At 50.8% G+C, this 14,246-nt stretch overlaps 1 protein-coding gene and 1 pseudogene across 2 annotated transcripts; both read right to left on the reverse strand.

Moving 5' to 3' along the window:
* Nucleotides 1-1,953: 1,953 nt before the first annotated feature.
* Nucleotides 1,954-8,121, reverse strand: UCP2 (uncoupling protein 2). The gene is made up of 8 exons (XM_080911627.1): nucleotides 7,991-8,121; nucleotides 7,031-7,192; nucleotides 4,745-4,966; nucleotides 4,389-4,599; nucleotides 3,367-3,561; nucleotides 3,176-3,277; nucleotides 2,694-2,874; nucleotides 1,954-2,337 (listed from the first exon to the last, which is right to left on the reverse strand). Exons 3-8 carry the CDS (start codon nucleotides 4,868-4,870, stop codon nucleotides 2,223-2,225), a joined length of 930 nt encoding a protein of 309 aa, XP_080767753.1. The 5' UTR covers nucleotides 4,871-4,966; nucleotides 7,031-7,192; nucleotides 7,991-8,121; the 3' UTR covers nucleotides 1,954-2,222.
* A 2,870-nt stretch (nucleotides 8,122-10,991) lies between these two features.
* LOC308417770 (actin, cytoplasmic 2-like) lies at nucleotides 10,992-11,959 on the reverse strand (annotated as a pseudogene). Its single transcript has one exon. The product of its transcript is annotated as an actin, cytoplasmic 2-like (transcript).
* Nucleotides 11,960-14,246: the final 2,287 nt, after the last annotated feature.

Genomic DNA, 14,246 nt, shown 5'->3' on the forward strand with positions numbered 1-14,246 from the left:
GAGCCCAGGAGAGGGTGTCAGATCCCCCTGGAACTGGAATAAACAGTTGTGAGCTTCAGTGTGGGTGCTGGGTTTGGAACTCAGGACCTTTGCCAGAGTTGCTAGTGTTCTTGACTGCCAAGCCATTTCTCCAGCCCCCTCTGGACCCATCTTTGTTGGAGACGGGGTTTCTTTGTGTAGCTCTGGCTGACCTCGAACTCACAGAATCTGCCCCCACCTTCCCAGTTGCCATTTGTTTTTCTTTTTAAATAACAGATGGGAGTGTTAACTGTCCTCTGGGGCAGGACTGATATGGGGACTGTAACTGTCTGCTCTCAGGACAGGCCTCCAACACTGTAGGGAGATTGTGGAGGTAGGACTTGTGTCCTGGAGGGTTCTGTGGGAAGCTTGACCTCAGGCCTTAAACACAGACCTTTGTGAGATCCCTGCCATCTAGGTAACTGGGCTGCCTTAGGAGCCAAAGCAAGGTATACCATGCACCCCTCTGAAAGTACTGCATGCTGCTTTTCAGTGACTGCTGCCCCTTTCTCAGGCCAACCAACAGCATTCCCAGTCATGGAGTCTAGTGGTCTCACATCTATACATGTCTGGTGAAGGAACTTTTGGACACACTGTGTGCCCTCACTTGGCCTGTTTGTCAGCATGCCTAAGGTGGTGGTAAACTGTTCCTTCATCTGTTGTGCCCTGGTGTGTGAAGCTGAAGCCAAGAGCATCAGGGGCACTGCCAGCCAACTCTCACTGGGGTTTGCTGCCTCAGGACTGAGACTGTGGCGGGACAGACCAGATAAGGACTGGTGCTCTTCTCTGGGAGCCAAGCCTGGTGTCTTGCCAAGCACTGGGAAGGCCTAACTTTCTAGCTCTGACCCAGCTTGTTAAAGAGGTGAAGGGGCAGAAGCTACAGACACTTTATGCTGGAAGGCTGCACATCCTGTGTCTGGGCCCGGCCTCGCAGCTGCCAGACAACACCCCTGAGGACCCTGTACTGTGTCTTGCCTTCGTTCTCAGCTGAGACAGGCATGGGATGTCTGAAACGTCTAAAATGGGCCAGGGAGACTTGATAGGCCCAGCCCTGTTCTGGGGCCTCTCTGTTCCTGCTCCTTGAATAGTCCTGCCTCCCTCTCCTGGCTGAGGAGGACAAACTGAAACACTCTGACAACCTAAGCCTTGACTGGTCCCCAACATTGTGGGAAGGTAAAACTCCCAACAGAAAGGCTCTTCAGAGGTCAGGTACTCCAGGAAACTCAGGCAGAACTGTCATGAGTTCAAGGTTAGCCTAGACTATACACAGTGAGTTCCAGGCCAGTCTATGCTATAGCGTGAAGCCCTGTCTGAAACAACAAACAACACAAACATCCCTACAGGCTGATGTTTGCCAGGGAGCTTGAGCCTCTTACAATGGGTCAGGCCTGCCCTGCCTTGCCCCCCAGGCTCAGAGCATGGCCTAGGGTGTGATGATAGCTGGGGACAGCCTACCTGGCCTTCTGTAGAGCTACGGCTTCGGGAGGTAGGTTGCTATGTGTGAAGCGGAGTAAAGCAATCCCCAAATAATGGAGGTTTTGGAGTTCCTCCTATATCTCCCAACAAGTTGATGTGCGGGGACAGGGATACTCCCACTCTGCAGAGCGACAGGCCTGATCAGTGGGGGTGGGGAGGGCAGCTCAGTGGGGTATCTAGAGTGCCAGGTGCTGAGTGACAGCTTCCATGGCACACAGCAAAGGGAAGCGTGCACAAAGGCTGTGCTGCCGCCTGGCTGTGCCACTGACATCCGGAGCCTACAGTGAATCTGGAGGAGCAAACTGGAAGACCCCTCCAGCCCCCTCAGATGCTACAGGTGGAATGTGGGTCACATCCCTTCTTAAAGTCACTGGGGTCCTCACCTGCCTGACAAGGTACTGAGGACCTTGGACCTCCCTTGGACCAAGACCTCTATAAACAGACATGAGAAAGAAGACACCAACATTGTGCTTGTTTTATGGGTGAAGGCTGGCTGGGCTGGGCTGGGGATGAGGCAAAGATTTTGGGCTTAACTGTAAACAGGACTGAGGGCTCAGGGTCTGGGGTCAGGCCTCCTCACTGTGGGGTCACAGTACTGAGGCATAGGGAGATGAGGCGGGGAAGGGGGTCAGGGTGCAGGAAATGGGAAGAGGTTGGGGGCTGGGCAGAGGATGAAGGAAAAGCTGGCAGGGACGGGGAGCAGGGTCCAGGCTGGCAGCTGGAGAGGCTCAAAAGGGTGCCTCGCGGGATGCATAGGCAGCCATTAGGGCCCTTTTGAGCTGCTCGTAGGTGACAAACATTACTACATTCCAGGATCCCAAGCGGAGGAAGGAAGGCATGAACCTAGGGAGAGCAAACACAAGTCATGGAGGGCCCTCCCCACCTGCCTCTACCACTGGCTCATTCTTCCTCCCCAGTCATGGACTCTGTCTCAAAGGAGGCTGAGGATCTGGTGAAGAGCCCCATGGCTATATGTCCAAGAGCAGGAACCCCTACTTCTGCTATGCTGGGGAGCGGAACCCAGTGCCTCTAAGCACGCTCGGCAAGCGCTCCACCATTGAGTCACCCTTCCCCCAACCCCAGTCTGAATCCCCATTTTCACCTCTAGAAAACACAGGTGACAGCACCTATGGGATATTTGGCCTTTAGCTACATATCACTTCTCTCCCTGGAGTTGGGCGAGGGGATCCGAGGCTCACCCCTTGTAGAAGGCTCGGGGCCCCTCCTTCTGAAGCATGGTAAGGGCACAGTGGCCTGCGCTGTGGTACTGGCCCAAGGCAGAGTTCATGTATCTTGTCTTGACCACATCAACAGGGGAGGCGATGACCGTGGTGCAGAAGCCCGCCCCGAAGGCAGACGTGAAATGGCAAGGGAGGTCATCTGCCACAAAGCAGCAGAAAAGGCAGTCAGCTCTCCCCAGCCCACACCCCACCACTGTAACAGTTTTAAGGAGAGAGGTCTCCTTGTTTTCAAGACACAGACAGATTGCAACTTGAATCTCTTAGGGGGACTTGAGGTTCTTTTCGTCAATCTAGCCTGTTCATGTGCAAAGTGGGGGTTTTATCCAGCCGGATTGAATGGTAAGAAATATAAACTCTAAAAACAAAAGGCAGGCTGGATAAAAAGATGTGATCTTTAGGCAACTAGACCCCTCTACTAGCTTGTAGTGACCCTAACATACCTGTCATGAGGTTGGCTTTCAGGAGAGTATCTTTGATAAGGTCATAGGTCACCAGCTCAGCACAGTTGACAATGGCATTTCGGGCAACATTGGGAGAGGTTCCTGTAGAAAAAAAAAAAAAAGAAAAAAGACCTTGTGTGGTCCCGGGGCATGAGTAGAGGAGGGAAGAAAAGCCAGCACCCGGTACATACCTTTCCAGAGGCCGCGGATCCCTTCCTCACGTGCGATGGTCTTGTAGGCTTCGACGGTGCTCTGGTATCTCCGACCACCACCAGCCCGGGCCTGAGCCTGGAAGCGGACCTTTACCACGTCTGTAGGTTGGGCCACAGCCACGGCCATGGCACCTGTGGTGCTACCTGCCAGGAGGCGGCTCCCGATGCCTGCATCTGTGGGCACAAGGCGGGCTAGTGACTAGCAGGTTTGCACACAGGTGCCGCATGCTCTTGCCGGACCAGCATGCCACATGAAGAGGATCTAGACCACTCTTGCTCTAGGAAGTCCTTGCAGGGTTAACCAGGAGTAACACAAAATGGAGGCAGTGCTTTCTCACGTGATTGTGTCCGTTTAAGCTACTCGGCAGCCTTGGGAAATCAGGGTCAGTTCCATTCATCAAACGTGAAACCCAAGACCAAGAGGAGTGATTTTTCCCAGCAGAACTGGACTCCAGAGACAGGTTCTTAGTCCAGTTCTACTACTCCCTGAAGTGTGACCCGGGAAAGGCATCCTTGTTTTAGATGTTCAGTTCCCCCACATGTAAGGAGGGTACCGTCCCACACACTTAATGCCAGCCCTTGGAAGGCTGAGGCAGGTAGAGCTGGTGAACTCCAGGCCAGCCAAAGCTGCAAAGCTGCAAAGTGAGAGTCCTGAGTCCTGTCTCAACCCTCTCTCCTCTGGGGGGGGGCATATAAAGGAGATGAAAGAATGGGGTGTGGGGCCTAGAGGGTGTGGTCACTGCCTCTCCACTGTGCTTTTGGCCCAGTCCCTCCCCTATTTCAAGCCTTGATCTATCTGTGACCCATGAGGCCACCTACCACCATGTTTTTGGAGACTATCATATAGGCTCATACCCTGTTTGGAGACAGCCCTGGTGCTCAGATAACAGGAAACAGGGTGCACCTCTGATCCTCCCAGAGGTCCTGGGAAGCCTAAAGGAGCCACCGAGCTACACAAACCAAGACCAGTCACATCTGCTGTGTCCCAGCTGCATACTCACGCTCTGAGCCCTTGGTGTAAAACTGCTTGACAGAGTCGTAGAGGCCAATGCGGACGGAGGCAAAGCTCATCTGGCGCTGCAGGCCGGCGACCAGCCCATTGTAGAGGCTGCGTGGACCCTCAGTACGCACCATGGTTAGGATGGTGCCCAGCACGCCACGGTACTGGGCACTGGCTGCAGTGCGCACTAGCCCTTGACTCTCTCCTTGGATCTGAAAGGCCAAGGTGGGGTGATTATGAGCACACGTAGAGGCTCTGCTGGTCTCGAACCAGCTCCAGGCTCCTCATCACTTCTGAGGAGTCTGACCCAGGGAGGGAGCGGATCAGACAGCATCAGGACTCTCACTTCATCCTCACCTGCAGCCGGACTTTGGCAGTATCTAGAGGGAAAGTGATGAGATCTGCAATGCAGGCAGCAGTCCCAGCCCCCAGGAACTTCACGGTGGCTGTAGGGGGCACATCTGTGGCCTTGAAACCAACCATGGTTCTGATTTCTTGCTACCTCCCAGAAGATGGAGAAAAATTGGCCAAGTGGGGACCTTCAATCGTCAAGACGAGACAGAGGAACTCTGCCGGGATCTAAGCCAAGAGGGGAGAAGCCGTCAGTGTCAGCAGCCCCAGACCTTCCTTCCTGCTCACCACCTACCTACCCCTGCGCAGCCTTCCCTGAAGGCACCAAGCGCATCTCATGGGTTGTAGGAAGGAAACCAGGAGAGAACTCTAAAAGTCATCAAGGAGGGCCTGGGAAGCAATTCCTGCCAAGGAACTGAGATTCTGCGATGAACTCCCTCTTACTTAGTGTGGGAGTGTGGCTCAGGGTCACCCTCACAGCCACCAACCAGCTCCTGGCAGAAGACTACAGAGAAAGGCCACATTCCTGTTCTGTGGGACTATCCCAAACACTGACTGGCACAAGACTACCAGGGCAGGACCTGGCAGGTAAACCCCACAGGCTTTCGTTCTGGGTTTCCAAATAGGAGAGGCGCTGACTGGTACAAAGTGTGAGAAGGGACACGTTGATTAGTTTTATCCTAACAGCCCCCACGGCTCAGGTCCTCCACAGGGTGCGGGTTTTAATGAAGTACACTGTCCGCCACACCACAGCAGGCTTATTGCCAGGCTTGGAGCAAGGCACCTGGCCAGCCAGGAGGCCAGTTTGTTTTCCTCCAGTGTAGGGAAATTCACAGTTATTTGTGGTGGAACGGGAGGTGCGGCTCAGAAAAGATACAGGAAACCAAAAGGTCCCTTTTGTTCTTCGAGCTGGAACACCAGCCTCCTCACTGCCCTAGGAGGAAGTGAGCCCAGCACCCAGCGGGGCGGGGTGGGGGAGGGGAACTGCTTCTTCCCTAGTTTCACTTCTCCGCTTTCATTGGAGGAACTGCTCTGAGCCCAGCTTGATTGGCTGCCTGTGTTGCTGGGGCGAAGGAGGATGCAGCGTTAATCACCTGTGAACACAGATAACCATGGAAACAAAACAGCTCACCCGAGCTGGGACAAACAGGGACATCGGAGGGACTCGCCACGACAACGGGCTCAAGAGCGACTCTAGGAAAAGCCCGACCTCAGTCGCGTTTCTTTGAGTCTAGACCCCTGGGGCTCAGTGAGATAGGAGTCAATGTCTAGGTGAGGCTCTCCTAGACTCCCCAATGACTCGACGGAGAAATCCTGTGAGGCAGCAACCCACCCTGGCTCCCCATCAGACAGGAGAGCTCAGAACCTCGTCCACAGGCTCCAAAGTTGCTCACTGCCTGTTCTGCCCTGTTGAGCCTCATCTCTCTCGTTTTTTTTTCCTGCAGGCTTAGATAAGGCCCTTTCTCACCAATGAAACAGTTCGGAGACGCGCTGAACAGACCTCCTCTCTAGGCGTTAGAGACAGGATGCTTGAGCCTAAGGCATGCCTGTCTGATCTAAGTGGTAGGGCGTTGTGAAGCCCAGAAAGATTGCTGCCGGGTCAAAAACCTGTGGCTCTCGACCGCCATTGTGAATGCTTAGGGTTTGCCAAAGGCCGGGTCCTTGAGGGTTGACTATAGAGGCAAAGATCACCTGTACTAAAAGTTTCTACTACGACTAAAACACAGGCCCGGAGAGTTAATCCTGCCAGGCATGGTCTGCTCTTAGAGCTCCAGCACAGCCAAAGATATGTCCTGAGTCTCTGACCCAAAACAAACAAAAACAGAAATCTGTTTTATAGGACCAGACAAACAACCACCATAGGTAATAATAATAATAATTAAAATAATAATAATAATAAAATAAAAGTGAGAATGGAAGTTCAGACCAGCAAGATGGCTCAGTGGGTAAAGGTACTTGCAACTTGAGTCTGAGGACCTGAGTTTGATCCCCGAGATCCATATGGTAGGAGGCATGAGTTATCTTCTGACCTTCATCTGCATGCCACGGCACCCATGTGCCTACACACACACACACACACACAGAGCTTCTGTCCCAGTTCTGCTGCTGACTGCCAAGGTGGCCTGAGCCAGGTCCCATCACACGTATGTACACTAGGGTCCTCCATCTTTATGGATGATGAAAGAGCTTGCTGAGCTGTGAAGAGCTACGTATCAGGGTCCTGCTGGTCCCCCATAGACCATCGGCCTGAGAGAAGACAGTCCAGGGGCTTCCTTGGCCTGGAATCCTTACCCGGGGGGTGTTTTGAGGTCTCACGCCGAGGCCTCTAAGATCAAGCTTCTCTAAAGGTGTCCCGTTCTTCAAAGCTGCCAGTGGCTATCATGGCCCAATCCCCTTGATTTTCCATAGAAAATGGCTGGGAGACGAAACACTTAAAAATCATACTATTGTGTCCTGTGGATGAGAGGAAAGAAGCCAAGTTTAGAAAGGAAGATTCTCTTTGCCAGGTCACCTGCCACACAAGCCCTTTCCGACAGCCTTGCTGTGGGGGGGGACCCAAGGCTCCTTTCTCGCTCAGGGTGGCCGGGGTCTGGCGGGAGGTGGACTCGGGAGTCTTTCCGCCAACACGCTGGCTCACTTCCAAACTTGTTTCCCAGACAGTTAAGTAGATAGGCAGTTGGGCTGAGCTGTAGGATGCAGTTACTAAACTGTTAAGTGGAGCATTGTGTGTGTTTGTGTTGGATCAGGATAAGGCAGGCCCAGTCTCCCGGCGTCCTTACTCCCACCTCAGACAGCCACATCAGAGAGTATAACAAAGACCAACCAAACTCCAAGCCTCCTCCAGGCACAAAAAAAAAAAAAAAAAAAAAAAAAAAAAAAAAAAAAAAACCCAAAAAACAAAAACCAAAAAAACCCTAGCAACAAGTACAGGCTTTAGAGCACATGGCCCAGAGTCTCCTGGTGACAGTCATTCTGGTCTTCGCTGACATGAAAGCCCCTCCCTCGCTCCCGCCCGGGTCAAGCTGGGAGCGTCGTGGCTGAGGGGAAGAAGTAGAGGGATGAAGGTTTTAACCTACGACCAACTGGACGCCAGAGGCTAAGAACAAAGGGAGTTAATAGGAGGAAAGAGACAGAAAGGATCTAGAGAGGGCAAACTAGGGCACCAGGGACGGGGGGTGGGGGGGGAGAAAGCAAAAACAGATGGAGTGGGCGAGGGCAGGTGCGGCGAGCGAAGGGACGGGGCACGCTCACCGGACCGCAGGAGAACACAAGAGTACAGGCGGCTATGTTCGACGGCGGGAGAGCAGTGGCTGCCCAGGAAGCGCTCGACCCGATGGCACCGAGGGTGGGGCTGACAGTGGCTGCGAACCCGCGTTGAAGAACTTAAGTCTGGCGGGCGTGGTCGGAGCGGGGCGTGACGAGGCGGGGCGGGGCTAGAACGGTCCACGCCCCCTGGTGAGGAGGCGTTTCCCTCTGTGGTTGCCCGAAACCCTTCAGTCTCCCCAGAGACTCCCCATCTCAGATCTTCTATTCCCCAGGCTGATACGATAATCTTTATGCGAGCACAGCCAGAGTGATTGGACCGCTGCTCTGGTTCGCGACCTCCTACCCGTCCCTGCCCCCACCACCCCCCCTGCCACCCCGCAAGCCACCTGCGGACAAGGCAGAGCGCGGGCTCCAGGGACCGGAACCAACCCGGGCGTGGTGACAGGGCAAGGCTGGCGCTCCCGCCTTCTGCTGCTCTCGTCGGGTCCCTGGGGACACTGGCACCTAACGGCTGGGGTGGGGCGAGGACACCTGGCCTCACCTTCCCTCTGCCCCTGAGCGAAGCCAGGCTGGCGCCCTGCAAGGGAAAGGGCAGGGCAGAGCCTCGCCTGCTGCACCCCAGCCCAGCGAGGGCCTCAGCTAGATAATTGCCAAGTGGGGGTGGAGGACATAAAAGCGACACTTGGGTCCTGTGTGGGGGGTGGGGGGGGTAACTTGCACTGTGGAAGTAGGAAGCGGGTCTCAATTTGTCTTTGGACTGTGTCCCTGCTTAGATACTCTCCGGGTGTTTCTTTTGTTTTTATCCTTGTCCGCCCTAGAGTCTTAAGAGATTAGATCAGGGTGTGGAAGTCTTTTTGCTTGCCTAAGAATTGGGCGCCCAAAAAGCCGGAAGCAGGGGACCATGGCCCGAATAGACTGTAATAGAAGCCCAGTGGGTTTGGGCTGCTGTGGAAAGTGCAGTAGGAGAAGGAGGTTGGGTGAACATTTGTAGAATATGTATCAGGTAGGCGGCGCAGGCACGTCATATAACTTTCCCAGGTCAACATTAACCTTTATTTTCCAGAACAAGAAATTGTGAGAGGCCCCAGACCTCAGTAGGACACCCCCCTGCCCCGCCCAGACCTTAGCACAACTAACTCCATAATGGAAGTACCATTCAAGCTGTAAAACTCAGCACACAGACAGACCCATCAATTCCTGTACTTCTGGAAAAGTCTCTGAATGTCCTAACCTCGCCCTTGAGTTCCACTCCCGTTTTTCATTAAGAGAAGTATATTAAACCAAAACATGGGTTTTGTGCTTAAAAGCTTACCCAGGAAAACACCCCGTGAAGCTTCCTTCATTAGACAGCTGGCATTTGGGATCCTGGGAGGATAATAAAGACTTTCTGTTGGCTTAAATCTGTGTTCAAGGTGGATATCCCACAACAAAACCAAATCACTTGCCTAATGTCACACAGCAGCTTTGGCTTAAACTCTTAAATTTGGAACCAGGTGTATAGTTTTCCAGTCCTCCATAAATAGAAAGTTATCAGTGAGACACACTGAGGGGACCTGAGCTGGGAGGGACTAGATAATTGCTGTGGGGACTTGTCACCAGCTGCTTGGTCTTGGCTGAAGAAGAAACAGAGACTCAGAGGGTAAGGTAAAAAATAATTTCTCTGTTGCTGGAGTCATTTATCACCTGGCTGGTCAGCTTTTGCCCAGGGGTTCTGACTCTGGCTGTGGTGAAGACACTGCCAAGTTTCTTGGGGGGAATTTGTGGTGGAGAGGGAGATCCAGATAGATCCAAAACCCTGCATATCAAGATGTTATTCTGGTAGCTGAAAAAGGAATCTAGATTCCAAAGACACCCTAATATTTTTGATGAATCCCTGAGGTTATCTCTTGGTCCTTCTCTTCCTCCTCCATTATCGTCCTCAATGTCTTCTTCTGCTTCTTTTGTAAAATTTAAGAGCACACAAATGGCAGAGAAAACTGAAAGTATCAGTTAATAAGCATCAGCATGAGAAAAAGTTAAACATTTCCAATGACTCTGGTAATTCAGAAAAATAGTAAGTAGATGCTGTCAACCTCCCTCCTCATCATTACTGATTCTTCCTCTTTCTCCTCTTCCTCCTCTTCTTCCTCTTTTTCTGAGACATGATTTCTCTATGTAGTTCTGGCTGTCCTGGGACTCACTCTGTAGACCAGGCTGGCCTCAAACTCTCAGAGATCTGCCTGCCTCTACCATCTGAGTGCTGGGGCTAAAGGTGTGCCTTAGTCCAAACACTGCTTGGTGATTGTGCTTCTTTTAGGTCAAGGACATTTTTTTATTTTCTTTACACGATGACGTGTTGCTGGGGCCCAATGTTCCCACTGAACAGTAGAAAACCAAAATTTGTCATTTCTTAAAGAACTGAGTACAAAAAACCTTACATAAATTAAAAGGATGAATACATTTACAGTTGTCGATGCAAACGTTCCCAAATCAAGGCAAGTAACAACAACCCATGGCAGTCAGGAGGGAAAAAAACCAGAACGGAAACTGGGTCCTAAGGCTCGGACTTTCCCACCCTGTTAGACTGGCGAGAATGTGGTAACTGGTTCAGGAACGCTGTCAGCCTCGGGAAACCCTGGAAGTCTGCTGTTGGTTAAAACCTCACAGATCACTACGAGGTGCTCACAGAGATCCACCAGGCTGGGGACTTCTCTTCCACAGCATGCTCTCCCAGCCAAGTGACCGAGCCACATGTACTAAGGACTGAAGATATGCACAGGGTATTAAACAAATGCCAAGGGAACAGTTAAGTTGAATACAAGGTCAAAAATCAGCAACAAGTCCTACGATCCAGTGCCGATATCAGATACAAGCTTCAAGGACACATTTCTTTTCAAAGGCTTGTCCTAGTTTCATGAGGCTAGCATGAGGTGTGTACATTTGCCAGGGCAAATCGATACTTCAGAATTGGCTCATGCAGCAGATGCCTGGCACCTGCTCAGTCCATCTAGCAGCATTTGTGGTGGACAATGGAGGGGCCTGACTCGTCATACTCCTCATCTGCTGGAAGGTGGACAGTGAGGCCAGGATGGAGACAGAGTACTTGCGCTCAGGGGGGACAATGGTCTTAATCTTCATTGTGCTGGGTGCTAGGGCTGTGATCTCCCGCATCCTGTCAGCAATGCCTGGATACATGGTGGTACCACCAGACAGCACTGTATTGGCATACAGATCTTTGCGGATGTCCATGTCACACTTCATGATGGAGTTGAAGGTGGTCTAATGGATGCCACAGGACTCCATACCCAGGAAGGAAGGCTGGTGCCTCGGGACACGGGAACTGCTCATCGCCGATGGTGATCACCTGCCCATCAGGCAGCTCGTAACTCTTCTCCCAGGAGGAAGATGATGCAGCAGTGGCCATTTCTTGCTCAAAATCCAGGGCAACATAGCACAGCTTCTCCTTTATGTCACGGACAATTTCCCCCTCAGCAGTGGTGGTAAAGCTGTAGCCCCGATCAGTCAGGATCCTCATGAGGATCTGAGGTCGTCTGTCAGGTCCCGGCCAGCCAGGTCCAGACACAAGATGGCGTGGGGAAGAGTGTAGACCTCCTAGATGGGCACTGTATGAGTGACCTGGTCACCAGAGTCCATGACAATGCCAGTGGTGCGCCCAGATGCATACAAGGACAGCACCGCCTGAATGGCCACGCCCATGGCTGGGGTATTGAAGGTTGAACATTGTCTGTGTCATCTTCTCTCTGTTAGCTTTGGGGTTTAAGGGGGAATTTTGGTCAGAAGCACCGGGTGCTCCTCAGGGGCCACACGCAGCCCATTGTAGAAGGTGTGGTGCCAGATCTTCTCCATGTCATCCCAGTTGGTGACAATGCCTTGCTTGATAGGATACTTCAGGGTCAGGATACCCCTCTTGCTCTGGGCCTCGTCACACGAGTCTTTCTGGCCCATACCCACCATGACGCCCTGGTGTCGGGGGTGGGGGTGGTGCCTGACAATGGAAGGAAACAAGGCCCTGGGGGTAGCCATTGTCAATGACAAGTGCGGCTAAGAACGGGCGACTGAGCAGCAGAAAGCCGTTGGCGGAGTGTGAGGAAGTCAAGGACATTAGTGACCATATATTTTTAAAGAAATAATATAAAGTTGAACAAACAAACAAAACAACCCAGTGAAACCATGCCTTTGTCTGTATCCCTTTCTGGGATTTTATGAGCTATGATCTTGCTTCCTTGATCTCCCAAAGGCTGGGATTACAGATGTGTGCCACTACAGTTGATAATGTTGAATTCAATATTGTTTTGTTTCTCCTTAAGGCAGGGTCTTGTGTAGCTCTAACTAGCCTGGTACTCGCCATGTAGCCCAGGCTGGCCATGAACTTTAGGCAAACTTCTTGCCTTGGTATCCCCAGTGCTGGGATTACAGGCACACGCCTCCTGTCTGGCAAAATTCGGATTCTTTAAGAACTGCTTCAGAGATGAAATCAAACCATACTTTTTCTAACCGCTGCGTCCAGTGTAATAGTTGATCTATTTTCTTTTGGTTTTGAAAACAAGGGTAGTAACAATGTGTAGACATGTGAGTAGGCTGTGTGCAAGCACATTGCTGGAGAGATACCAGACAGACGGGGTTACTTTAAACCAGAGGAGGTAAGATAAACCTCTAGTAGCACGCGCAAACCCCATAGCTGGTGGGTGGATGGTGATCCCACACGTAGCTGGTGGTGATCCCACAAGGATGACAGTACTTACTGCTGTGCCCACTGCTCACTTGCAATGCATTTAATGAACCACTCTTTAAAAAAAATTGGCCAAATGTGGCACCAGCTGGAGAGATCACTCAGTGGCTAAGAGCACTGACCGCTCTTCCAGAGGTCCTGAGTTCAAATCCCAGCAACCACGTGGTGGGTCATAATCATCTGTAATGGGATTTGATGTCCTTTTCTGGTGTATCTGAAGAGAGTGACAGTGTACTCATATATATTAAATAAATAAATAAACTTTAAAAAAAAGAATTAAAAGATGCATCTTCTCATTGATGAATGTGTGAATTAATTATGGGGATAGCTAAAATTCTATTCAGTATTCCACACTACTGAATAATAATTTATTATAATATAAAAATTATCATCATTATTGTTATTATTATTATTATTATTATTATTATTATTTTCTGAGACTGGGTTTCTCCGTATAACAGCTCTGGCTGTCCTAGAACTGCCTCTGTACACCAGACTGGCCTTGAACTCACAGAGATCCACCTGCTTCTTCCTTTCAAGTGCTGAAATTAAAGGTATGTGCCACCGCTGAGTTGTATTGCTTGTGGTTGTATCTTGATAAAACTGTTACAAAAGTGGAGAGGTAGCAGAAGTTATTCAAACAATGAGCGAACTGTTATGCTTTGGACAAATGTAAATGGGGAGAAGGGCTGGAGCTTTGGATTTGTGGGGAACAAAGCTTGCTCTGTCATAATGAGAATCCGAGTTAGAGTTGCCAGTGCCTGTGCACACGGGTAGGCGTGGCTCGTGAGCTTACACCCTCAGTATAGGGGACCAGAGCTGGCTGCCCAGCAGACCCGGCCAAAACCACACGAATGTTCATTTGTATCAACACCATCAACAAATGTCAAATGGTTCAGTTTGCAGCCCTCCACAGAAGGTTTTAGTATCTCATCTCTCCGTGTATGCATTTATTGCTTTGTTGTTTTTATACTTTAGTTAGAATTTTCCACATAAAGAGCTAAGTCTAAATCTCCATTTTGGTTTGGATGAGAACGCCCCTGAAGGCCAGTGTGTTTGAATAATTGGTCCTCAGTTGGTATTTGGGAAGCATTAGGAGGTGTGGCCTGGTCTACATAGTGGGTTACAGGACAGCCAGAGCTACATAGTAAGAAAAGAAAGAGGCTTTCTTTCATCTTGTGACTCATCACCGTGAGCATATCAGATCATGACGCCCAGGATGATAAATAATAACATATGCATTGACAGTTAATAATGAAACCGACTGTAAATAATGATGTCAACCTTAAAATATATGTGCTGGTTTCTCAAGTTTAAAACCTTGAGAATAAGCAGCTGTAATGTGATTCCTACATAAGGAAAGCCATGAAGCAGTGAGCAGTTTCTTTGTATCTTTGCTGTGTGCAAGATGTAACTTTCTAACTGTTTTCTTTTTAAAGATTTATTTATTTAATTAGTGTATGTGAGAACATTGTTGCTTTCTTCAGACACACCAGAAGAGGGCATCAGATC

This window comes from Micromys minutus (assembly GCF_963924665.1).
Source record: "Micromys minutus genome assembly, chromosome: 2".
NCBI lineage: Eukaryota > Metazoa > Chordata > Mammalia > Rodentia > Muridae > Micromys > Micromys minutus.

Coding starts and splice junctions, on each gene's coding strand:
- UCP2 (XM_080911627.1), bottom strand. CDS start 4,870: ATGGTTGGTTTCAAGGCCACAGATGTGCCCCCTACAGCCACCGTGAAG. Junction 4,600..4,744: donor CTGCCAAAGTCCGGCTGCAG/GTGAGGATGAAG, acceptor TTGGCCTTTCAG/ATCCAAGGAGAGAGTCAAGG. Junction 2,875..3,175: donor GAAAGCCAACCTCATGACAG/GTATGTTAGGGT, acceptor GCTTTGTGGCAG/ATGACCTCCCTTGCCATTTC.